Source organism: Rhinatrema bivittatum, chromosome 10 (genome assembly GCF_901001135.1).
Source record: "Rhinatrema bivittatum chromosome 10, aRhiBiv1.1, whole genome shotgun sequence".
In the NCBI taxonomy this organism is placed as follows: Eukaryota; Metazoa; Chordata; class Amphibia; order Gymnophiona; family Rhinatrematidae; genus Rhinatrema; species Rhinatrema bivittatum.
This window is the reverse complement of record NC_042624.1, coordinates 4,912,849-4,940,408: the sequence shown is the minus strand read 5'-3', so window position 1 is coordinate 4,940,408 and position 27,560 is coordinate 4,912,849. Positions and strand designations below refer to the sequence as shown.

The 27,560-nt window shown below is 40.9% G+C and overlaps 1 protein-coding gene across 2 annotated transcripts in view; it reads left to right on the top strand.

Annotated features, from left to right (window-relative positions):
• BRINP3 (BMP/retinoic acid inducible neural specific 3) overlaps positions 1-27,560 on the top strand; it is a 714,331-nt gene that overhangs the window by 300,941 nt on the left and 385,830 nt on the right. For both annotated transcript variants that reach the window (XM_029618365.1, XM_029618366.1), the window contains exon 3: positions 2,720-2,910. In XM_029618365.1, coding sequence (XP_029474225.1) covers positions 2,720-2,910 — 191 coding nt within the window. The remainder of the gene's footprint in view (positions 1-2,719; positions 2,911-27,560) is intronic.

The following is a 27,560-nucleotide window of genomic DNA, read 5'->3' as shown; positions in this document are numbered from 1 at the left end:
TCATATTGTGATATTGGTGGTAGTTTTCTAAGTTTAAGCTACATTAAGATAATTGATACACACAAAAATATAAAATATTATTACAAAAAACAATAAAAGTAAGTTTGATATAACTGTATTCATTCATCAACAAGTGTTCATTCTAATATCATTTCAACAGATACATAGCATAGCTATATTTTAAGAAACACTCTTCATAGAATCATAAAGAAAATGTAAACCTGTATTGGTTGCACAGATTTGTCTAGTAGACCTTTGTTTTCACTAACAGTGTTGGAAGTTTACTTTTGAAACAAATTGCAATCTTAAATGCCAGAAAGTTAATTTTTAGCTGGCCTTGGCATTCTTTAGTAAGTCTTTATATAAGAGACAGGTATTTGTGTTAATATGTGGACTAGGGATGTGCATTCATTTGAAACGTATGTAAAATGGGATAAATGAGTCATTTTTCAGTTTGTCTAAAACAAACCAAATTGAGAGGTAAAAACACTTTAATTTGTTTTCAGCAAACTGTGCACGCAATTTTCAAATACAATTTTTTACAAAATCGAAACATGAAAATGAAAAACAAAAAAATAAGTAAACAAAATAGACAAAGCGAAAATAAAAATTTTGACTGGTCACATTCTTAACATGGGATCACAATACACACATTTTAGAATATATATATATTTTTTTTGGGGGGGGGGCAGTTTTCAAATGATTACTTTGGGACACTTTCAAAGCAAAAATATGCACATAACGTTTGTGTTACTTTTTATCCATGGCAATATTTATCTGTGGATATTTGAACCTGCTTTTTATGTGGGTACATTTTGAAAGGAAAATAACATGCATAAATTTGAAAATACATTATTTTCTCCCCCAACTAAAAATCTCCTGCCTGGAATGCCTCCTTTTAATGAAGCTTAAAATACATACTTATTTTTTTCCTCATTGAGAAAAGACACTTTTTAGTTGGACGATTTATGTGAATCAGGTGCTTTTTACCTGCTTAAATGTCTTTGAAAATTGTGCTCTATGGGGTAGATTTTATAAAGTTGCGTGTGCGCGTCCATGTGAGCGCTACCCGGCGTGCACACATGGACGCCCGATTTCATAACATGTGCGCGTATTATAAAATTGTGGGTCAGCGCGTACAAGGGGGTGCACAGTTTTGCAACTTGCATGCGCCAATGCCTGTGGCCTTCCCCCCATTCCCAACCCTCTAACCTAACCTCCTTTCCCCTTCCCCTTCCCCTAGCCCTCCCTATCCCTATCCTAAACCCCCCCCCCCTGACCTTTATTTTACCTGTTGCGTCTGCCTCCGGGCAGGCCAGGTTGCGCGCACTGGCAGCCTTCCGGCTGCCAGTGCGCGCAACCTGCGCCTGCCCGGAGGCAGGGGCCAGAAGCCTCCAGCACAGCGGCAAATGGCCACTGTGCTGGAGGCTTCTGGCCCCGCCTCACCTTGCCCCATTCCCAGACTGCCCTACCCCCTTCCTGCCCCTTTTTCATAGCCCCGGAACTTAGACGCATCCCGGAGCTTTATGTGCATTGCCGGGCCTTTCTAAAATAGGCTTTTTAAAATCCGGCCCTATATTTATATGTATAAAACTGGATTGTATGCACAATAATGAACTTTAGGAAGGTAATTTTCAAAATGTTATGCATTTAAAAATTAGCGATACACAATTAAGAAACCTGTGCTCACGCAATCTGTATTTTATAAACATCGAAAATGTGCAAATAATTTAGAAATTGTGTGCACATATGCACACAAATAAATTAGTGGTCTAGGGGGCATTCCAGGGCAGAGACAACTTTTAAGCATGTAAGCTGCTATTTAAAAGAGACATACACATGTAGATATAGCAATTTACTAGGTTAATTGTATATCTGCCAATTATCTTGCGTAAATGATATCAAAAGTACTATTAGGTAGGGTTGGGGTCTTGCTGAGCTAGGTGGCATTCAGGCTGAAGAGCCAGGAAGGTCTCAATGGCCTAGAGAAGGATTGGGAGAACTGGTTGAGTAATTGGTAAAACTGGTAATTTCAATTACGTCCATATGTTTTAAAATATACCAACGGCATATAAATCAGATTTTATGTAAATTCTATTTTATTTTCACATGTAAAGTATATGCATGCATATTTTTAAATAGATAGGAAAAGGAAGAGTACATGCATTCAATACATTGAAATACTTTCAACACATTGAATGTATATGTGTGTAAGCATTCATGTGCACATATATCACAGGGAAAAGATGCACATATTTTATAATTTGCATGTATCTAATATGTGTGGGTATAAAATATCATTAATTTGCATGTAGCCATATACATGTATATATGCCGAGGTACACAGTTGTTTCAAACTTATCCTTTCTGCACATATATGGGCTTTTGAAAATTGAACTTTTATATGCATAAACCCTTTTACATTTCACTCCTATGTGCCTAGAGCACTCATAATAGCTTTGAACGTAAGTTAAATGAGACTATATTAACATAAATTAAGATCAGTAAGCATTGCAGTGCATAAGTGGCATTTCTTTTGAATCATGATGTTATGTCAGATGCATTCCAGTTCCTTTGAAAATAATCTTTATATATCTAATACTTGAGAGTATTCTACATAAATTTTATTCCATGCCTTAAGCATGATGTAGCCATGAACTTTGCATTCAGAAACATGTATTTTCTTATCAACATAGTCCATATTGTTTTTACTTTGTAGAGAGTTTGGTCGCTGGAAGGTAAATAACTTAGCCATTGAAAGAAGAGATTTCCTTGGCTCGCCCTTGCCTCTGGCCCCTGAATTCTTTCGCAACATAAGACTACTTGGACGCAGACCATCCCTCCAACAGATCACAGAGAACCTTATCAAGAAGTATGGAACCCACTTCCTATTGTCGGCAACTCTTGGAGGTACAATTATGTCATGATTTTCTGTATATACTGTCTTCTTAGGGATCAACAAAATCCACATTTACTAAGTTGTTCATAAATGCCTACGAAGTTTACATCTGTGCCTGATTCAAACCTTGCAAGTGAGAATTCCATTTTGGCCAATCCTGCAAAGCATAGGAAAAGCACAGAGTACACTTATTGTGGAGAAGCAAGAGTAAAGCTATTGATCAAGTAGTGACTAGGCTATTGCAGAAGGAACATTAAACAGGTGGACTTGATAAGTCTTGTGATCTTAATCTGCCACTATATTCTGTTTCACTTTCTAGCAGGTCATTACTGTCTAGGGAATACATACACACACAACTCTTAGAGGTGAATTTTAAAAGCTCAGAGTACACATTAATTAGGGGATGTACAAATAAGTTGGGCTTGCCTGGGCAAGGGCAGATTTTAAAAGCCACCAAAATACATGCATATCTCCCGCAGCATGCATATCTTAAAAGTTTTTAAAGTAGGACTTGGTCTGGGCAGGGCATGAACCTAAGATATTCGTGTAAATTTTGACATGACCTGGTGCACGCCAAGGCCTCCAGTTGTGTAACTTTACTTCTGCTATGGATATTGTGTGAGTTAAAAATTAAGGAAATCTATGCAGATCTGCAGAGTTTTAAGGGTCGGGGCCAGCTTGGGGGGGGGGGGGAGAAGTGAAGGCTATAAAACTAGGGAGGTTTGGAGGTCCTATCTCTTAACTGGGTGAACTGGGGATGAACTGGTAAAACTGGGAATAGCGTTGGCATGCACCCCTTTTAAAATCCTCTGATTTATGCGGTAGAAGCGGCATTTGCGCACATCTATTTAAAATTTGGCGTACATGTGCATGCGGCCAGGCTATTTTAAAACATGCACGCATGTGCACATATATGTTAAAAATGGCCACGTCCCTGGGCGCGGGCCAATGTATGCACTCACGTGTGCATGTGTGCCGGTTTGAATGTTGCCAACTTTGTGGTGGGGTGGGGTTAGATATAAAAAAGTTATTTTTCTCCAGTTTGCAGAATCATTTCTGAAAATATATCTTCACATACAAGCCCCAAAATTCACATTCTCCGAGTACTTCATTTTCAGTTTGAGTCAGAGATTGTTTCATGTCTTATCTGCTTGATTTAATTCTCAGGAAATTTGATCCATGAATCTGTGTTAATTACCATATTTTAGTTTGGAAATGTTATTTAATCTGCATAATTTGCTTACACTTGAAAAATGCTCCTGTGGGTGCGGAAGGAAAATCAGAAAAGGACTGTACCCAATAGACCCTTATTCTTCTTTCACCTTAACTGAATACATAGTTATTTAAACCTTTGTCACCAGTGCATTTCTCTTGTGTGAATGGGAGACATATGATGGAAAAGACCAAATCAATCAATCTGATTGGCAGATTCAGTATTTCCAACTCATATTTCCTCTCTGTATAAGAAATGTGTGCCTCTGGCTCAGATTAATTAATGGTCTCTGAGGCTTCCCAAAATGTACAGAATATGAAATGCCCTGGATGACTGACTCATAAAATACCAGCTTTCTCATGTTTTTATCATGGAAAACTACCATGGGTTGTGGTGTTATTGTGGGACCACTGTACATTGCAGACAGTCGGGAATGATTGGCACTGTCTAATTACTAAACATGAAACACATGACTACCTTTATATCTAAGAAAATAATTTTAACAATCTGTCCAAGTGGTGCCACATTAATTTTAACCCTCACATTATTTAAAGACAGGGTGTTATAAGAGAATATAGTATGAGACAGGAAGTCATTGCTTCCTGTATAAAAACTATTTCTAGGTACACGATAAGGTAACATTTAACTTTTTGTGTTCAATTTTTATATTTTCTTAAAGAGTACATAAAATCACTACAACTCAGGAATTAAATAGGACACTTAGACAATATATTTACAATTCCAAGAATTCCCTAGCAGGTTTCCAAATGGCTTGGAAAGTCACTTTACCCTGGGAGTTTCCCATGGTGACCATTTTGTGTTTATGGAATCATAGACAGTATTCCACCAAAAATGAACATTTAAAAGTTGGTAGTCTTTCCAGTTGCTCAAAACTGACAGTATTGCCAATACGAAGTTTGCCTGAAGCCCTTGAGAGGGACCTAGCAAAATATTGTAGTCTAAGGACAATATTGGGTGAGGAAATACCTGATATGGACAAAATCTCGCTGATACCTCTTCCCACCTGAGTTCAAAAAGGATGAATGTTATATCAAGCATATGGCATGAGCTCCATCTGAGTGCGAACAATGCCAACAGAGCTTGGAGGGGTATAAACCCGCTTTGTTCAGTTTCAGAGGTGTCCACGTAACACGGTGAGCGAGAAAGTATAATTATTGAGTTATGTTAGTGGATAAAGAAATTTTCATCATACTTAACTAGTAATCATTCCAATTAAGGGCATCTATTGGTATCAAAAATTCCCTTTCCCATATTTTTTCCAAACTGATACATCATGAAGATTACAAAACAAGTAATTCCTTATATAGCCAAGAAGGTTCATGACCCAGGGAGTAAGACTGTTAAGTCATCTGGAAATTTACACAAACTACCCAACATCCACTATGCTGCAAACAATGCTGTAATTAAACCCAGTGGTAAAACTGGGAGGTTTCAACCAAATTTGCAAAGGGAAGTAGTTTTCCTTTTTCGGTGGCAATGTGGCTAATCAATTACTGACTTAACAATCTGCAGGGTTATGCCCTAATAGTAAATGAGAGTTAGAGTGCCATTTCTTTTTCACTAATGAATCCAATGCACTTAGAACATTATATGTACTGGAAGTTTCATCCCTGGTAATAAATGTGGTGGAATCTGTGAAACCAGTTTCTGCTCTAAAAGCAGCCACTTCGGAAGGATGTGCAGTTCATTATCTGCAACTAATCAATTTAGTTATTTATTTATTTGTTTGTTGAGTTTTATATGCCGTCATTCAGTAAAGCCATCATAACGGTTTACAAAATTTAAATTGTAAATTACTTAACAATTGTGTAAGAAATTATAACAATGAGTATATTAAACAGAGATTAAACAGCTCCTAAACCAGATGGAATTGGTCATAAACATTGACAAAACTGAATTCTTACACCTTGAACGTAAAAACACTCACCACACACAACCAACATTCACAATAAAAAATATTCAAGCCACTGAGTTAGCAATAAAAGGAATCTAGGAGTAATAATTGATCCTGAGCTAAACATGAAACACATCTCACAGAAAATAAAAGGTTACGCGAAACTAATGATCCTGAGAAGACTAAAACCTCTACTAACGCTTAACAATTTTCACACAGTTTTACAGGCAATGATATTCGCAAGCACTGATTATTGTAACTCCCTGCTGTTAGGATTACCTCAATCTACAATTCGGCCTCTGCAAATATTGCAAAATTCCGCTGCCAGAGTTTTGACAGGAAAAAAAAAGAGTGACCATATTACAGGAACACTTGTTGAACTCCACTGGCTTCCAATTGAACAAAGAATACAATATAAAGCACTTTGTATAATCCATAAACTAATCCACGATGATAAAGCCGACTGGCTTAACACGGCACTGCGCGTGCATGTACCACAAAGAAACCTAAGATCTGCAAATAAAGCTCTACTAACTGTCCCCTCTGTCAAATCAGCACATCTCACGCAAGCAAGGGAAAGAGCACTGTCACTGGCTGGTCCTGTGCTATGGAACACCATGCCACTCGAAATAAGGCTGCAGAGAAATCTGAAATTATTCAAAACTAATCTGAAAACCTGGCTTTTTAAACAAGCTTTTTATAAAGATAAAGAGAAGGAGAAAAATAGTTGATAGATAAGGATGCACCAAGCTAGAAGTTTTTAGTAACCTACATAAGCACATTAATGTTAAAATCAAACTGCCTAATTTGTTCCTAACAATCAGGTTTAACTTACACACCTAGTTTATTATTTTAAATTGTTACCGTACTATGATGGCACACAAGTAATTTTTAATCTATACCACCCATATTTTTCTTTATCGTGCCCTTCTGTAAACCATTGTGATGGTTATTTAACTAAACGATGGTATAGAAATGTTTTTAAATAAATTAAATAAATTAAACATTTAAAGTCCAGAAGGTATCGTTATGTGGGAGGAAGAGGAGGGTTTGCATTTTCTGGTTAGAGAGAAGTTATTTTGAGGTGCCTCAAGATTTTAGCCACTCGAGTGAGCCTAGCATTTTGATTTGATTTAAGAGTATGAATCTTTGTTATATTTTTTTTTCACTTCTAGATATTGAACAAATAATCTCCTAGCCCTATTGTTTTCAGAAAAGTATCTGGCTTTTTCATGGAAATTTGTTTCCCAGCCCTGTTGACTGAGTATTGTATTAAAATTTCAATTTAGTCAATTGGAGTAAGAGTTCTAAGGAACCCTATGAATATGGGTAGATTCCAATCTAGAATTCTCCCCTTCTAGTTCTGATCTTCAAATTGTGTTGTGGTGAGCCTTATAGCTGCTGATATTAGGGATGTGAAACGTGTGCCCAATTGTCTTAACGATCAAAATCGTCTGGCAGGAGAAGAAAATCGTGTTTGACACGATTCTTTAGTAAAAAAAATTTGTTTTTTTTTTATTAGTGCGCGCTAACGGGGAGTTAGCGCGCACTAACCATTGTTAGTGCGCGCGAACAGAAAATGATAAAATTTGACACTTTTCAGGGCAGTTAAGGTCAGTTTAGGAATGCATATGTATTCCTATTGGCTGCCCTCTTATTTATTCATGTTACCAAGGTTCCCACTGACAGTATATGGGGGATGGGAAATGGAAACGGTTGGTAGCTTGACAAAAAAAGTAATGTGATCAGTCAATGTGACTAGAACTTGTGCCCTATCCTTGATACCGGGGGTATTGTGATCTTCCTGCACGCAGTGCCCTATCCCTGATACCGGGGGTGTTGTGATCTTCCTGCACACATCCCGGTATCAAGGATAGGGCACTGTGTGCAGGAAGATCACAACACTCCCGGTATTAGGGATAGGGCACTGTGTGCAGGAAGATCACAACACTCTCGGTATCAGGGATAGGGCACTGTGTGCAGGAAGATCACAACACTCCCGGTATCAGGGATAGGGCACTGCGTGTAGGAGGATCACAACACTCCCGGTATCAGGGATAGGGCACTGCATGCAGGAGGATCACAACACTCCTGGTATCAGGGATAGGGCACTGCATGCAGGAGGATCACAACACTCCCGGTATCAGGGATAGGGCACTGCATGCAGGAAGATCACAACACCCCCGGTATCAGGGATAGGGCACAAGTTCTAGTCACATTGACTGATCACATTACTTTTTTTGTCAAGCTACCAACCATTTCCATTTCCCATCCCCCATATATTAAATCATCACGTCAGTGGGAACCTTGGTAACATGAATAAATAAGAGGGCAGCAAATAGGAATACATATTCATTCCTAAACTGACCTTAAGTGACCTGAAAAGTGTCAAATTGTATCATTTTCAAAAAAAAACGATTTTTCACGATAAATCGGGGGAATTTCTATTGTATTGCACTCTTTACTGATTAATGATGATTTAAACCTTATCGGGATGATAATCTAAATTGTTGAAAAATGATTCACATCCCTAGCTGATATCACCATGGATGGTTGCCTTAAAGACATCCCATATCGTTGATGGAGACAGAATCAGATTCATTGACATCAAAATACTCATTTATAGATTTAATTAGCCTTTCTTTAAAACACCTATCCTCCCATAGAGATGAATTAAAATGCCACACTGGAGATGGGTGTTGTGGGAACTTAGTGACATCAGCATGATCCAAGATTACAATAGGCAAGATTTCTGCCTAGGACGTCTCAGCTATCAGTGATTTAGAGATCAGAAAATAATCAATATAGGAATATGACTTATAGGGTGATGCGAAACAAATGAAATCCTTTTCTGTGGGATGTAGAATATGCTGCAATATCAAGCTCTACTTGCAAGTCCTGTAAGACAGTGAACATTTTCATTTGAACCAGTTTAAATATAGATTGTCCAATGTTAAGTCTAATGGTAGATTTAAATCACCCCATACAATGAAAGGGACATCCCCACAGTTAAGTAACTTAGTAGCTATCAACTTGAAGAATTTGGGGGTATCCACATTATGAGCATAAATATTGAAGAAATTAAGTCAGGTACCCCTTATCAGAACCGCTGAGTTAATCCAATGACCCTCCAAATTGGATTCCTGTGACAGAATTTGAACATCAGAAGATTTTCTGCAAAGCGTTATTACTCCATTCTTCCTTTTACAGGCCACAGAAAATGAATTGGGTAGGTGAATGTATTTTTAAGTTTCAGTGCCTCTTTACCAGTCACTTTACCCTCCGCTGCCTCAGGTACAAAATTTAGATTGTAAGCCCTCTGAGGATAGGGAAATACCTACAGTACCTGAATGTAATCTGCTTTGATGCACTGAAAAAAGTGTGAAAAGCAGAATATAAATCTAAATAAAATATATGAGACACTTGGAACACAATCACATCTGCACTACATTTTTTATATAGTCCAGAACCTTTGTAAGCTTAATAGGATGATTTAACCCTGTAACATTGAGACTAAGAACTTTTAGCGAAGCTAATTTTCCCACTATCAAGAATTTCTTGATGAAGCTAAAAGAAGAAAAAAATAATTAGAGCAAGGAAAGACCAGTACCAGCAATGTAGGGGGGGAATGTAAGACAGAGGGGTAGGAGAAAAATAAATCAAGTGATCCATAATGAAGACGGAGAGTCCTTCTATAAGAAGTAACAGAGAATACATAACTGTACATGTCAATGTACATATAAACATAAGGAAAAAAGACCCATTGTTAAAACACAATATTGAACCATATGAGGTCTGGTGAGAATATTGTTGGCAGTACAAATCAATTTGCTCTCTACAATATAATTAATTGTATAATAAATCTTCCAGGTTAAAGATGATAATGAGTCAAAGTATTTCTTCAGTCTTGAAAATAGACTTGATAATTCAGTAATTAACCAAAAAAGAAAAAAAAAAGTTAAGAAAAGACAAAAAACATTCTGGACGTAGTTCCAGCCTACCATTAAGAGCCTCATATGATATTCACATTTTGCTAGCTCTGTAGAGCACTATCATCCACAGTCAATGTCAAGATAGAAGTACACCACATCCAACAAGTACACAGCTGCATAATAGTCTATCAAAGAAATCCACTCTGTACTATTCCTTTCAAAGCACGAACACCTTTTTCAGCAGCTATATAAGCTGTAGGGATGTGCAGCAGGGACGGACTTGTCCCATTCGGTATTCGGATTCGTCGGGACCCAAATCCGTTGCATCCATTCTCAGGGGACCCCGATCCATTCATTAGTTACATATGTATTCGTTTCCCCAAAAAAACCCCATCCCAACCCTTTAAATTTAATTTACTACAACCCCCCACCCTCCTGACCCCCAAGACTTGCCAAAAGTCCCTGGTGGTCCAACGGGGGTCCTGGAGTGATCTCCTGCACTTGGGCTGCTGGCATTCAAAATGGCACAGATAGCCTTTGCCCTTACTATGTCACAGGGGCTAGCGGCACCATTTTGAATACTGGCAGCCGACGGCCCACGTGCAGATCGCTCCAGGACCTCCACTGGACCACCAGGGACTTTTGGCAAGTCTGGGGGGGGGGTCTGGAGGGGGGGTTTATTCGTTATTGATACATTGTATTTGTGAGGGCTCGCCATACATTTCGTGACCCCCACGAATACAATAATATGGCATATACATTGCGGATTGCCAATATGTTGCAAACGAATGCACATCCTTAATAAGCTGCCAATGCATCAGGATCATCATAGGATGTAGTGTGATGACTATAAGTTATACGCATACAAGCCAGGGCTAGTAAGCCATACTTCACTCACAGTGTCACAGTTATAGTAGCAGAGCCAGGAAACTTACTTTTGACTAAGTTCAGTACAAAAATATTTTCTTTCCCTAGGCGCCTTGATTTTGGCAGCAGTAAGAATTTTATGGGCCTGAGGGTATCTCAGAAATTTTGACCTCACAGGTACCTTGAATTCTTGAGTGGACACAACGAGACTCAGTGGGCCCTTTCAGTTTCGAAAGACTTTTCAAAATTAAGTTGAGGCACTCTCTGAATTAGTACGTATTAGTACTTTCTGAGCCCTTGGGGATTCCCAATATATGAATATTCTTCCTCCTATTATGGTTTGACTTAGGTTCAACTGCTGTTTGAAGAGCAGTAAGAACTGCAGTCAGATAATGTGCTTGGTCAGGAAAACTAACGAGCGTTGCAATTTTTTTTCTTGGCATTGATTTACCCCTGTTCTCAGGGATGTGAATTGAACTTTAAACGCTCCAGTTCAGCTTTAAAATTCCGAGTGGTATTAAATTGTGCTTCAATCAGAGCATGTAGGCTGTGCAGCTCAGTCAATACCGTGTCTAATGCTTCCGGCGTGTCTTTGGGTGGTCTACCTTTCTCAGGTGTTAGAAGATCCATTTTTGATCATTTGAGCAGAAGTAGCTGTGTACTGCAATTCAATCGAAGCCCCTTTGACAAATGCCATCTCTATATTATTGGCTGTGTAAAAATTACTGCTAAAAAACTACCTGGAAGGTATGAGGAACTGGAACACAGAGATACTGAAAAGGAGAGCAAAGATTATGCTGCCATCTTGTGCTAACTCAGCAGTGTCCCCAGATAACATTTGAATGTGTATTAGGAAAGAAGGCCTAGCCAGAAAGGGCATGGGCCAGATAACTGGGTGGGCTTACTGGAACAACATTCTGGGGTAGAGGGGCAGGAATGATAAATGAGGCAAATTTAAAGAGAGAGGCTAACGGGGATGTGCATTCATTATGTTTCGTTTCATTACTTTCCATTATATTTATGCATATGAAAACTAATTTTACACGTGTAAGTAATAAAATGAAACAAAATTAAATTAACAAATACAAAATCAAGAAAAATGAAATGATTAAAATAATTACCATGCACCCCTTTAAGCAGAAATGCAAGGCAGCGAGGTAAGACTGACAACAGGGGTCCCATGGAATAGTGAAATAAGGCAGCAGCTGAGTGGGGAGGACATTAAGGAGGCCATTCTCAAAACCATGCAGTGTTTTTTTTTTTTTTGTTTTTTTTTAATTTGTTTATTTAAAAACTCTTATATACCGTTGTTAAGTTGGAGAACCATCACAACGGTTTACATATAGGCACGATAACAACTATGAGTGGTATAGAATACAACTTGAGTATGTGCCGACATAGTTCGGTAACAATATAGTGCAATAAGCTAAAAGTTTTTTGCAGTGGACTTTGTAGCATGCACTTACTTTCCCTGTGAAAACTATCTAGGAAAGAAGTATCTGCAGAGAGTTGGACCTTCTTTTTCTGTGGATACTTTTTCCTGCAAACCAATGTGCATAATTTTGAAAATGCAAAACTCTTTGTTGTCTCTCCTGACCTAGCCCTGGCTTTAACTCTACCTACTTTACCTGCTGGCAAAAGTATGCATATTGTCAATTCCCACACATAATTTTACCCACATACTGTGTAGGGCAATTTTCAGGCAGCCCTGAAACCCAGATCAATAGCCAATTACACAGTAAAGGAATTTCAAAAAATGCTCTCCCTGAAGCAAAAGTCATGGGAACTTCTAGTGTCTCAATAAGGTATGTCTTTATTCCTGCATTGGTATTAAAACTTAAGCAAAAGAATCTTCACCTTATGGATCCGCTTGCTTGAATCTAGGCATAGTTCCTTTGTCCTTTGATTTTATTTACAAGTCATTGTCTGTTCTCTTTGTTAGAAGGTATGAAACTTTTCCCATGGGTTTCCTCACTATTTGTTTTATAAATGTGCTACTTGTGTGTCATTTTTTCTCTAACAACCCTGTACTTATTATTTTCATGTGCATCACCCTACTAATTCAGTTACCATAAAACATTTTTTTATAGTTCTTCAGGAATAAATAAGCTGTCATTCTAGGTGGATCATTGTGCACACCAGTTTGAATAATATACTCATTTAAGATAAAAGAGAAAATGATTTTGGTAGTGATAGTACTGGTTTTTTTTTCTAAGCTATTACCCACTTACAGATGTTTTAAAATGAAGGAACATGAAGAGAACATCTGAATTGTCTTCTACCAAAACAGACAAATTGATTGCTTTTTTTCTGGCTGGCAGGCAGATTCCCTTCCCTAAAGTAAAGGGAGAGCTATGCTTACCACTGCTACTTACCATTTTCAAAGCAGTACTAGATATACACAGTGCTGTTCAGGTACATAGGAAACAGAATCCTTGTTCCGTGGAGCTTACAATCTAGTCCAGATAAACATACATGACCAAAAACGAGTGTTTGGGAAGTGTATTTATTGTACATTAAGTAATTAGGATTTAAAAGAAAGATGAAAAAGGTGAGTGTTTAGACTGGACGAAGATGGACAGATTGGAAGCGTGGCACCCCAAACCTGGAAGTCTAATACATGTATATGGTTGAGAAAGATGGAAAGCTTAGGGCTGGAAGTTGGTGACAGAGGAGAATGGCACGGACAAGAGCAACCTGCCCAATGAATAGAGTTCACAAGGAAGATATTAGAGAGAGCGAGAGAAGATAGGCAATGAGTTGCTGCAGAGTGAATATATTTATTGGCGAATAAAGAAGCTTGATTTGTATGTGAAAGCAGACAGGAAGCCAATGTAGTAACTTGGGAAGAGGGGGTTACATGGTCATAGCTATTTTGAAGGATAAACGCAGCCAGATTTGCTCTTTGTGAGCTCTTTGTGAGCTTTATGAAGCTCACAAAGAGCAGATTGCTGTAGTTTATGCAAAAGGCAATAAGAGCATGGATGAGTGTTTTGGTAACAGAAAAGAAAGGAAGGAATTTACCATTGTTATAGAGGAAAAAAAATGACCAGCATTAGGACTGCTGAGGATATGTGTGGAGAAGAAAAGCAAGACATCAAAGATGATCCCACGGTTATAAGCTGAGGTATAATGAGAACGCCATCACAGAGACAGGAAAAGAGGGAAAATGGGTTTGAGGAGAAAGATAAAAAGTTCCATCTTGACGATGTTAGGTTTAAGATGGTGCAGGCCATCCAGTTCGTGGTGTAGACAAGTAGGTTGAGATATGAGACTGGATTCTTGGTGAAATTTCTGGTTTAGCAAGGTAGATCTGAGTCTTCAGCATAAAATTGTTATTGAAAGACATGGGAGAAGATCAGAGCACCAAAGGAAGAAATATAGACAAGAGAGCCAGGATAGAGCCTTGAGGCATAACTACCAATAGCAGAAAAGCAATGAAGGAGGAATCACCAGAAGGTACAGAAAAGTATGATGGGAAATGCAAGAAGAAAACTACAATAGAATAGAGTCCTGAAATCCAAAAGAGTACAGTGAGTCAAAAAGTAGATGAGGGTCATGAAGTGAACACTGGAGATCTTGGTGAGAGCAGTTTCTATGGATCGTAGCAGGCAAAAGTCAGAATGGCATGACTTGAAAAAGCCAAGACAACAAAAGTGAACAGCACATTCAAACAGTATAGATGTGTGTGGGATAGTCAAGCAAACGTCAGGCTGGAGACACATTTCACTCTGACTCCAGCCTCCTTCATACAAGATTCTACTTTATTAATATGTGCACTGCTTATTAGGGATGTGCAGAGCAAAAGTTTAAGTTCATATGTCCATATGTCCAAAGGGGGTCCCATTTGCGGTCAATATGGACATAAACAGAATTCAATGAGTTGACTATATGTCCATATGTGCAAATAAAAATTTAAACCCCTCACCCTCCTTAATCCCCCCCCCCCAAGACTTACCACAACTCCCTGGTGGTCCAGCGGGGTCAGGACGCCATTTCTGACCAACTTTGCAAGGAGCACGTGACGTCGGCGTCACGTCGGACTGACACGGCGTCACGTGATTCCCCACGGGTTCGTGCCGGAACGCTCGTTCGGCCCAAAAGGAACTTTTGGCCAGCTTGGGGGGGCCTCCTGACACCCCCAAGCTGGCCAAAAGTTCCTTTTGGGCCGAACGAGGGTGCCGGAGGGAACTCGCGGGGAATCACGTGACGCCGCGTCACTGCGACGTGGCGCCGACGTCACGTGATTCCCCACGGGGTCGCTTCCGGGATCCTCGTTCGGCCCAAAAGGAACTTTTGGCCAGCTTGGGGGTGTCAGGAGGCCCCCCCAAGCTGGCCAAAAGTTCCTTTTGGGCCGAACGAGCGTTCCGGCGCGAACCCGCGGGGAATCACGTGACGCCGCGTCACTCCGACGTGGCGCCGACGTCATTTGCTCCTCGGAAAGGCTTTCAGAAATGGCGTCCTCACTCCTCGCTGGATCACCAGGGAGTTGTGGTAAGTCTTTGGGGGGGGATTAAGGAAGGTGAGGGGTTTAAATTTTTATTTTGGATCAACAATCGCGATTTCCAACTTATTCAACATAGCTATGTTGAATAAGTTGGAAATCCGATCGTTTATGTCTTATCACTTTTTTAAGTTAAAAAAAAAAAAAAAAAAAGTAGTGTTTTACATTTATGTTCAATACGAATGCACACCCCTACTGCTTATCTCTAACAGGATATTCATAGCCTTACTTTAGGTCAGGGATATTACAGTGTAACAGGGACTATAACAATAAGACACTTCTAACTTTGTGTATACAAATTTAAATGTATTTTGATTATGAAAAATTATTGTTTTGGGCATCAAATAATGGATTGTTAAACAAGCTTGTTAGATGACAAGAAGTAAGAAAGTTTTATCTTATTAATTATGGTTTACATAATGTATACTGTAAGTAACTCTCTCATAATATCGTCTAGGGATCTTTAAGAGTAAAATAATGGTAATGTGGAACAATTCTAAATTCCTGTATTTTATCTCTGATTCATTCTGATGGGCCAAATCAGGAGCTTCAGGATTGTAAGTGGGGAGATTTCTTCCTTCGATCTTCTCTTTGTTTATTTAAGTGCTTTTTATAATTTCTCAATGCCTTGAAAATGCAGTTGAGGACAAGTGTCTTTTTCTAACTGGATATATGTTTCAATTCTTTCTTTTATAAAAGGACTTTATATTCAGTGTTCTATATTTATAGCCAATCTATGTGATGCTACTAGCCATATTCAGTCATGGTTATAGTCATGGCTATTTTGTAGCTGTCAGCAACAGATGCCCTTCTGTTGTATTTTTAATAGTCTCTGACTGTAGCTTTGTCTGATTGAAAACAGCATCTTGCATGCTATTTAGATCCTCAAAAGTTCTTGTCAGTCTTGAGCACTGTCCATTGTATTTGAACAAATATAGAAACCAATCCAAGTCTTAAGCTCTTTTTGTTATTAAACAATCATTTTCAGTATTTGCAGTGTCAATACAGCAAACAAACACAAAATTCAATTATGCCTTCTTCACTCTACAAGAGGAGCTGCCTTCTCCTGGAGACATGGGGATCTCCTAATCCAAGCTGGCTACACATCTTATCCTGACCAGCAGGGTCCCACCCACAGAGGTCTTTCCCCCTATGGGGTTTAATATGGCCTGGTCCCATACAGGTTAAAGGTAGGGTGTAGGGCCACTCCTTTACATACCTTCCCCTTTAGCTTGAACCCATTGAGAATTGACCTAACTCCCCAACATAGCATTATATTCTCCCCCTCTCATTAGGGTTACTACAGACACCACCATTACCACAGCCACCCACTGTGCACTTTGCCTAGTGTCTACCCTCAGTCCTTCAAAGGAGCCCATTCACTGCTCTTGGTTCCAATCCTCTCTTGGCTGAATTCTCTGGACTCCACTTGGGTGTTCCTGTGGTGGCGTCAACACTCTTTCAACTTCCCCCCAGCATCTTCTGACTCCTCTGCACCATATATATCTATAACGCCGCTCTGTCTGGTCATTCTGCAATGACTGCATCTGAGTAGTCTACAGCAGTGGTCCCCAACCCTGTCCTGCGGGCCCACTAGCCAGTCGGGTTTTCAAGATATCCACAATGAATATGCATGAGAGAAACTTTGCATGTTACGGAGGTAGTGCATGCAAATTTTCTCTCATGTATATTCATTGTGGATATCTTGAAAACCCGACTGGCTGGTGGGCCCCCAGGACAGGGTTGGGGACCACTGGTCTACAGTGCCTTCTTCTGGCATCTCTGTAGCTCCTCCATCAGGCATCTCTACAATGCCTCCATCTGTCTCCTCTTCAGTGCCTTCCTTAAGCCAGTCTGTGCTGTTACCATCGGGACTTTCTTGCATTGCCACCTCCTAGGCAGTCTGTGTTGCTGCTTTCAGGCCAGGCTGTAAATTTCCACCATGAGCTCTTTTTCATCTCAGTCACAATCATTGCAGGTTCATTCACCTGAGTTCCATTCTCTTTTCTGGCACTCATCTGTGCCTGCTCTTGCCCCTCTGGCTTTTCTTCTGTGACCTGTTTCAGCAGTGTGTTCACTGATTTAATGCCAGATTTTCCTGTCATACCATCCACAGGATCCTCTCTTGCCCCAACACATTTACTGGTATTATCTACACTTGTATCTCTTTGGAGGGTAAAGCAGCAGTTCTGTGACTTAAATGGCTGCTGTGCTTCCTCTGTTTCCAGCTGCAGTGAGTGCTTTCCTGGCCTTACTTCTGTTAGATTGGCAGATAAGAACACCCAGCTTGCTTCTTATTTTCTCAAAGCACATGACTGGACAATCTGGTTTCTTATGGCCCACTCTTGAAATTGCCTCTGTCCTTCCAAGAGGCTTTAAAACATAGCTTGCTTTTTCAGCTCAGTCATGCTTTCACACAGAGAAGGCTGACATCCTTGAGCTCTAGTGCAGAGCATCTCACTTGCTGCTAGAGGGCCATATCCTGTTTAAATGCTCAGCAACTCTGGAAGCTTCACTTTGTTCAGGGCTCATGCCCTGTTCAATCCAGTCTGCACAAAGTATTCATATTATTTTCCTGAGGAAAGGATAAAAGGGAAAAAAAACCCTGCTTGTCCAGCAAATAACTGTTTGTTCCCTCACAAAGCAAGAGGACATTCTCTCCTTACTTGCAATCAGACCTTTCAAAAACTATTGTTCTTCAGGCTCTAAGACTCAGCTCTCTGAATCAAGCAAAAAATAATAATAATAATGTGCACCTCCTAGAGCCACAGTCTTTTAAACTTTTTGGTGCTTTGTGCACAAGAAGCAGTACTGCTTCTTTGGCAGGCAATGCACAACAAGAGACTTAATTTTCTTCTATACTTTTTCCTCCCCTTGGAGACTTCATAGTGCAGAAATCCCGAAACCTACACCATATGTGTGGGGTAGCTGGGCACATTTCTGGCTGGATACACTTTACACTGACTCCAGCCTCTTTATTAAAAGATTTCACTTTATTATAGCATTAATCAGTGTATATATAACATGTACTGTTTGCTTCTAGCAGAAAATTCACAGCTTTACTTCAGGTTGGGGGATATTACAGGATCTGCTTTCCTCTGGAGACATGGGGACCTCCTACTCCCAGATGGACTCCACCTCTTATCCTGCCCAGCAGGGTTCTGCCCACAGAGTTCTCTCCCTCTGAGGTTTAATATGGACCATGCTAGATGCCTGGCCTCGTATAGGTTAAAGAGGGGGGAGGGGGAGTATAGAGCCACTCCTTTACAATGTGAAAGGAAGGATGTATATGAGGAGATGATGTCCAGTGTGGATTTTTCTGAGATGTGTGGTGTGATCACAGAAAGTTTATAGGAAGATGGCACAGTTGCAATAGCAAGTGAGTGATTGAGGATATTATGGGGGGGGGGGGGGGATGATTACAGGGAAGAGAGAACTGAGAAGCTGGAAGGAAATGGGGTCAGAAAGGCAAGTAGTGATGTGGAAGGAAAGAACATTTCAGTTCTTCATCTGATTTCAGAAAAGGAAGAAGGCATGGCTGGGGACAAAGGAAGGGGAGGTGAATGAAGTGGGAGTGGAGGAGGCAGTGCGCTGGAGAATTCAGAATTGATCTTTTCAGCTCTTTAGCCATTGTCTGGAAGGACGATAAAGAGGGAATGGGGAGGCAGAGGTAGGTTGAGGAAGATTGTTACAGCAATGGCGGGGGATGAAGGCAAAGTGTTTGTCAGATGGACGTGATAACCTTGCTTGGTAAGTATTAGAAAAGGCCAGGAGAGTTGTGAAGGGGCCTCTCTTTCTTTTAGCCTGGTATATAAAGTACATTGGCAGACCCAAAATTAGAATCTAGAAATGCCAACATTTTTTCTGGCTTCCTGTCTATCCGTTAGACCAGTGACTTTCAAACCTGTCACCAAGGACATCCACCTAGTCAGGTTTTTTGAATAGCCACAGTGAGTATTTATGAGATATATCTGCATGTTCTCCATCCCTTGTATCCAGTGATGTCCCATGGGTATCCATTGTGGATATCCTGAAATCCCAACCAGCTGGGAGTCCCCCCTAGGAAAGATTTGGGAATCATTGAGCTAAAATGTTCCGTCTTCCTTCATTAAAGCAGTAATTGAATATTTAATAGGGCATTAAGTTTCAGAAATTAGACAACTTATAAATACTCAGATTATCACTGCAGGTATCTGGATCTGAGCATAAGAATCTCACTTCCTATTAGCAGTCCTGACTCTTCTGCAGTACATATCTGGTTATACTTGAAAACCAACTGACCTTTGAGATATGTACTTTCACACTCCATTAAACTTTCAACCAGAAGCCAAGTGATTTTTCTTTTAACAGTGGCTAATTCCTTCTTTACCTCCCAAAATAGAAACAAATGCTCCTTGCTGGATTTCAATAAATATTCTGTAAGAAACTGACACTATAAAATTGAGATGAAGGTATTTCACCAAAACTGTTTAGTCCCAAATAAAATTTCCAAAAGGCACACAGATCTTAACTCTTAATATTGATTATAGCCCATGTTAAGGTTATGTGCATACAGGCATGGTAATTTGAAAATGTAAAACTTTTACTTTGTGAAAAGACTGAGGATCAGAGGGAAAATATTTTTTTTAATTATTAATACATGGAAGGAAAAATGAGAGGAGCATAGGAGAAGCTAGGTGAAGAGAGGAAAATAATGGAGAGGGTGAAGGGGGATATGGAGAAGAGAATTTAACAGAAGAAAAGTAAATAAAAAAATAGATTAAGGTGTATAGGCAGGGGGGTGGAAGGACAAAGGAGGATAGAGGGCAACAATTGAATAAAAGATTGAGGGAAGGAAACGAGAAGAATATCTATACTCTCTTCCATGTCTACCTACAGGACTAAGGGAGAGAGTGAATAAAGGTGGTGGAGAGTTAGAGGAAGGGAGAGAACAAGAATGGAATAGAGGAGAATGAGGCCTGGAATGGCAAGTTTGTGTATGTGACTGGGCTTTACCAATGATTTTCTAGCAAAGGATAGTAGGATGGGTTATGTATTTCGGAATGTCTCCCATTGCTGTAACTCCACCTTTTTGAGGGTATGGTATCTGGGGTATATAATGCCTGGAGCATGCTCAGTGCTTTAGTGGGAAGGTGACAGAGGAAGAGATAGGAGTCACTACTAGAGATTCCTCTAGGATCTCAAAGTGAATGTAAAGGAGAAACTGGTGAGGAGAGCAGCTAGAGATTCCTAAGGATCTCAAGAAATATTTAGAGGAGTAGGAGATTCCCACTCCATGTACATATACACGCACGCACTCACATATACACACACATACACACACACACACACACACACACACACACACAGGATTTCAGCTTAGTAGAAATAAATCCCTTCAGGATTTTAGTCAGTATTGAGGAGTTTGGATTTCCTCCAGGATTGTGAGGAAGAATCGTGGAGTTTGAGATTCTTCACAGGGTCTCGAGAAGATTGTCTATTATTTGTTGGGGATGGGCCTCTGCTCATCACATGTCATAGTTGGATACTGATGGACTTCTGAATAAGATTTTTAGACTTTGAAGGAGGCCAGTCTGAAGGGAAGGGCATAACCCTGGTATCCCAAAGGATTGGGTCATTGATCTTATTGCCTAAGCTATCAGAAGTAAAGGTAAGAAGAAATTTAGATATTTTTAAAATAAGGACTCAAATAAGATTCTCATTTGAGAAAGAAGTTGAAGAGTTGACTAAAGTAGAGTTTTGATATTTTTGTAGTTGGGGAGTGTTACCCTGCAGCTTTTGTGTTTGGGGATATTTTCCTACCTTTTGATTGACGTTATACTGAAACACCATTCCGGTTACCCAAAATTACAGGGTGAGAATTTTTTCTCCATAGATAATGGTGCAAAGAAAGTGAAAAGAGAACTAACACCTAAGATGGACAAATTGACAACTAGGAACTAACTTTGCTAGATGGACTATGTCTGTACATGGACCTTCAAATGTTTAGCAGCAAAGGCTGAGGATACTATAGTTTTTCTAAACTCTGTCTCCCGATGTTGACTTTACACTGATGGAGCCATAAAAGTATTTGTAGTTCTGGAGGTGGATCACACAGGTTAGCTCTTTGCACAAGTCCTATCCCCCAGGGCTTTAGCCCTTGGTTGGTGGGGGGAATGAACTCTTCCTTTTGGGCCTGGACTAACAGGCTGCCTTTAGAGCTTTCTTCCCTGGGAGAAATATTCCTTTTCTATCTCTGTGAGTACTGCAAGTGCTAATAAAAGCACAGGAGACCCAGATTTGAGTGTCCAAAACAAGCGTTACTGCAGGTAAATCAGATGAGTGGATGGAAGAGTTAGTACAGTACTCAGCACCGTCCTTGCCTCTGTGCATGGGATCTTATCACCAGAGGAGTGGAAACCCTCACCCTTCAGGGCTTGGACGAGTGAAGTTCCCAAATGTGCAGGGTATCCCTTGTGTTGGGCAGGATAAATCCCCCTCTCCAAAACTTGGAAATGTAGGTAATGAAGATTATGCATAGAGTCCAATTTTCTCTCTCTCTCTCTCTCCCCCCAGGGGTGAAGACTCTAAATGTGTGTTCTCAATAGGTGTCAGGATGGTATTACTCAGTCACTATTAGCCACTGTCGTAATTGATCTCTCAGGAACATTCAGCTCTCGATAAGAGCATAAGAAAATGATGTTCCTCCTCCGGCAGGAAGGGGCAGCAAAACTCTTCCAAAACTTTAGTCCAAGATAATAGAAGCTGATTGCATCAGGTCACCACCGTACCTCTGATCCCCAAAAAGGTTGCAAAGGGGCCAGTCTTCCTTATCCCGGGTCACCCAGGAAAATGGTTCCCCGTGCCCTCTTCCCAGGCGACACCTAGGGGTCTCGCAAGGCTTCTCACCATGAGAATGTCTAAAACAAACAAAACCAACATGGGGGCAAATCCAATAAGGCAGTTAGTGGACTGCTAGGGCAGCTTCCTGTCCTTGCTTGGGATCACTAGGCAGGGCTTGCCTGGATCCTCGTAGTAGGTCCAAAATCAAAATTATAAAATGCTCCTACCTCTGAATCTCAAAAGCAGTGCCTCCCGTCTCTCAGTAGAAAGCTGCTTTTACATCCACACCAGGGAGAGAGCCCTTCCAGCATCCTCAAAGGGAGGATCTATACTGAATGGTTCCTCCCCTATTATTCTAAACTGCCTGCCCTTAGCTAATGGAGTTACCAGGGTCATTACAATAGGCTTTAGTCTAGGAAATTTAGAACAGTGCCTCCCAGCGACATATCCAAAATTGTTCTTTAAATGTCTTTACTGATCGCCAGAAGTAACTAGTATTCATTTTCTGTTTTTTTTTTTCTTTTTTTATATGCATTTAAATTTAGAGAAACAGTTTTCAACTTATTTTGCTAAAAGGGCTAAATTAATCATTCTGATAGAGGTCAGGGCATCTTTAATCTTTCTTCCTTATAGTAAAAAGTATAAAATTTTACAAATAGCGTTCATCGCTTCTTGGCTTCCTCGAACTAAGAATGTCCTGTCAGGAACTTCTGAATACAGAGAGATTGCTGGAGAGGGGTTAAGGGACAATGGACCCCTGAGAGCAAAGGATACTGTAAAAAAAAATAATGTAGGAAATACTTGTTCTCTCTCTCAGGGGCATAGACAGAGGTGATTGTTTTTATTCGGGGGGGCAAGGTTAACATGGGAAAGGGTACTGTGCTAATATCTTACCCTGCCCTCTTCCCATACCCCATCCTATGTGGGTCTTCACTGCAGTGACCACAAAACCCTTTAATGTCTGGCAGCACACTATCGTTTGTTTCATGCTCCTTGCTCTCTGTCTCTCACCCTCTGTTTATGGCACCTTCTTTATAAAAGTGTGAATCTCTCAGGCTGCTATAGAGTAATTATTATGTAAATAGCTTCCAACCACTCCAGACCTTCCTGGACTTTTAAGATGCTGAGGGAAAAGGGACAATTACCTATAAAAAGTTAACTGATTTAGCTGGCCTCAAATCTTTACAGGACTAGCCCAAGGGCAGTATTGTTTCCCTGTTCAAGTTAGCCTTTTCAGAGGTGCAGGGGATCATGGACTGGTACTGCTTCCAGTGCCTCCTGACTTCTAACTGCTGCACCTTTAAGGACTGACTCAGATGTGACATGATTATGCTGCTAGGGGAGGATGCCTGACCCAAATATGAGGGAGCACAGGCCCCGAGGCCCCCTTGTAGCTGCGTCTCTGCTCTGTCCTATCCATCTTTTCCCACTTTTGATTTTTCTCCTCCGCTACTTCCTGTATTTCTTCTTCCATCTTTCCCACTTTCCATTTCTCTACTTATTGCCTGTAACAGTCCTCTTTTTTTTTCCCCACCCTGTGGCCTCTTACTATCTCTTCCTCACTCCTCCTCTCTCTACTGTCACCACAGTTTTTTCTGCTCTGGTATTCTCACAGCTCATCACTTTTCCATTTTCTCACCCTTCCCTATATACCAGCATTTTCCAGTCTCCTCCTCTGCTTTTCTTCCTCCCTTACCAAAGTGCTGGCAGTGACTGCAGTAGAAGCATAATCGTGGCTCCACAGGGAAAGGGGATAGAGCACATGCACACCATCCTCTCCCCATGGTTCACTTCTGCTTTAAATCAGATGTGTGCTTCAGGGAGAGGATGGAGTGCTTATGAGGAGCACATCCTCTCCGTAGTGTTCCTGGGACAACTTGATATAGATCCTGCTTTCTTGGGGGTCTGTATCAACATCCTACTGCTGTCACAGCTCCTCTCTCCCTGCTGTGAGGGTCATTTACCTTGTGAATTGCATAAGGCACAGTGAAGGAGGCTACGCATGACCCATGGGTTGGACACTATATTTTCAGAGTATTTCTCATGATCAGAATTGATAATAATAGAGAATTAGTATGTAATGGTGCATTGTTGTTGATGGCAACCTGAAGGAGGGTCTTAATGACTCGTATTTGTGGAAAGTTCCTCATATTTAAGAGTATGACAAGGTTGTACAGTGGTGTATTATGTGTTTTTGATGATGATAATGTTATAATGATTGGTATTTATATATCTCTTTCTAGTCAAGTTAGTTTTGAGTAGCACTGCAGACATTGCCCTCTATTGCAGATTAATATGATTAAAGTGTTGCTCTAGGTTGATGGTGCCAAAAGGTTCCTGTTAAGCAACTGTCCTACAAGTCCTATCGTTTAAACAGTGAACCACTTGATGGGTGCGCTTGGGGTCAGTGCTGAAATATTTCAACTATCAGAAAAAAAAACAAAAACTATAGTTTTTCTCCATGGTGTTGCTACTGGAGGGCATCCTAATTATCACCACCAATAGCTACAGATTCTAAAGGAGAATCTCACTTTCTCCTTTCATCAGTTGTGACTGCTGCTATAATAGCATCTTGTCATCTCCATGTCAGATCTATGATCACTGTTGAATTCAATTTGATTGATCCCAGGCAAGGGCTCGTTAAGGGAGTGGAAGACTCTGACTTCTGAAGCAGGATGCCTGGGTATCAAGGTGACGGTGAAGCTCCTACTTTATTCTCATAATGTGCTATTATGCATTTCTTATTTTCTCTTACCAGGGCTGCAAGTGCCAAGACAGCTGTCATTTTGCTGCTGCTCAGTTCTTGTTCATGGTCTGCATGACAAGCTTTCTGTCTATTTTGCACTGAATGCTGTTCTTCTTTTTGGCCTGCTAGTTTCCACCTGCTCCCTGAGCTTCCAGATCATTCAGAGCTGACTTCTGTTGGGCTGCAAGGCCATGAGCTCTCTTTTAAACATGCTGTGTAAAACTATAAAAATGATAAAGATTGGTAATGGCAACAACCTAGTATTCCTTTCTCCTTCTCCCCCATTATTGTATTTGTTAGCAACTTAGAATCGCCAATGCAGAGATGATCCTTAACCTGTGGTTCCATATGGAAAACAGCATTGAGAACCCTGAGAGAGGTTATAGCTGAGCCTTCCTCCTCCTCCTAAGGACTGTGCATGCTCCAGGCTGACCATGGCTAGAGGAGCTGCAGAGTCTGGACCTGGGAATCAAACTCAGGGACTTTGCATGCAAGTGCACAGCTGGGACCTCAAATAGGCCTGACTAGTGGTCTGGCGATAGTAATCAAGCAAGAATGCAATGATCTGTGGTTAATCATGAACTATCATTCTAGTACTGCTGGAAGATTTCTAGCAGGTTTAGATAAAGACTCAGAGTAAGAGTATTGTGATTATTTTAGTTTGTTTATATGACCCCCATGGACTCCTTCTTTTTTCCCCCTCCTGTTTCTGCCTGCAGTCATTTTCCCAACTTGTGATGGTACTTGTGTGCATAATACAGTAATCAAAAGGAGTAACATTATCAAAGGGTTTTGGTACCTAATTCTGGGGCCAATGTAATAGTCACGCTGAACCTATCACATTTCAGCATGGCTCGTTTGGTGCTAACCTTGCCCAGGGATGCAATAGTGGCTTTAACATGGAAAAATTCATATGCTAAAAACCTTAGGCAAGCTTAGCATGTCTGATGCAAATTATAGTATAATTAGCCTTATTAGCTACTACCCTCTAATATAAGGAGGTGCGCTGGTAGGTACATTGCCTAGCGCACCTTCTTTTAGCATGGGAAATTTAACTGCTGGTCAGAAGCAGGGGTTACCCACAGTAGATAGGAGGGCACAAAGCAAAGTCAGGTGGGCTCTGTTCAAGCTGGATCTCCCCAAAGTCCCACTCTCACCTTCAAAAATAAAAATGGCCTTTTCAGAACCCTATTATAGCCATTTTCACTGCCTGAGCTGTCCTGCTACCCCCAAGTAGCCCCAGCTGGAGAGACCTTGCTACTTCCAGCAGACCTGCTCATTCACTGACACTGGCTTGATCCCTCCACTGTCCGCTGCTAATAAAACAACAACCCCCTTTCAGAATTCTGAAAGTAGAGCCTTCTGCAAGGGGATTGGTCCTTTCACTGTCAGCTTACACTGGAGGGACCAGTGAGAAGATAGCAAAGGAAGGTCCCAATCTGACCTGAGTCCAGTCCGAGCCAACCCAAGCCCGGTTCAGCCGCTCTGCTCTACTTAAATCGTGGACTTGCTGAGGGGCCAATGCAATAAAGGCGCATAGAAAGCGGGCACTGAACAGTCAGTGCCCACTCTCTTAATTCACGCACGGTGCCCCAAAGGAGCTGCCATTCAATATTTAAATTAGGGGGTCGCATTAGCAAGGATGTGCTAGGGTCGCTTGCTAACCAATGCCTATAAACCCCGGCATTGGTTTTTAGCGACTAAAACCAATGACGGGTTTATCGTCATCAGTTTCCCTGACTGCCGTACGGTGGTCATGAAAATCGATGCCAGAGGGATCAGACGGGGCTGTGCCTGGCGGGGAGGTCCGCGACAGACGTTGCCCTGGAAGAGCTGACGTGCGATTTGATCTCCTGCCTGGTTTTGCTTGGGTGAGCGGGGGGCTCACCCAAGCAAAACCCTCCGCAAATACATCTTTAAAATAAAATGGAAGCGGACGGGAAGAGTGGCGGCAGCGGTGCGGTATTGGGGCCTCGCGTGGTGGGTGCTTGCCGGGATGAGTCCGATAGGTGCGGGCCACTGCTGAGGGTGAAGTGTGCATGGGGCTGTGGGCGGTTCAGCAGGGAAAGTTCCTCTCCTCGCCCTGGATTCGGCTGCTCATGGTTATGCATTAGATATAGAGAGAGGTTTTTTGGGGTTTTTTTGTTGGGGTTGGTAGGGGGATTTCGGTTTATCGGCATTGGTTTTCATGGCTGTCTGCCGGTAATGAAAACCGATGCCATTAAACTTGGCGTCGGTTTTTGTGATGGGCCCGATCGTCCAATTTTTTTTCTTTTTTTGTTCTCTTTTCTTTTATTTCTTTTCTTTTTATTCTTTTTTTCAATGCATACATCTATTAATGCCTGCTCCTGGCAGGCGTTAATAGATGACAGTTAAATGTGCATCGGGAGATTTTCTTTTTGCATCAGGAGTGAATGCCTAATAGCCTCATTCACATGGATTTGCGTGTGAAGAGCGCTATCGCATTCACTCCGCGTTAGACACACGTTAAATAGGTGCTAATCCCCTTATTGCATTAGGGGATTAATTAGCGCCTATTTTACCCGCGTCCAACTGCATGTTAAGAGTGTGCTCAGCTCAGCGCATCATATTGCATCAGCCCCTTAGTCCTCTCTGCTCTGGGAGGGAGAACAGTGTGGATTTGCATTTCTATGAACACGCA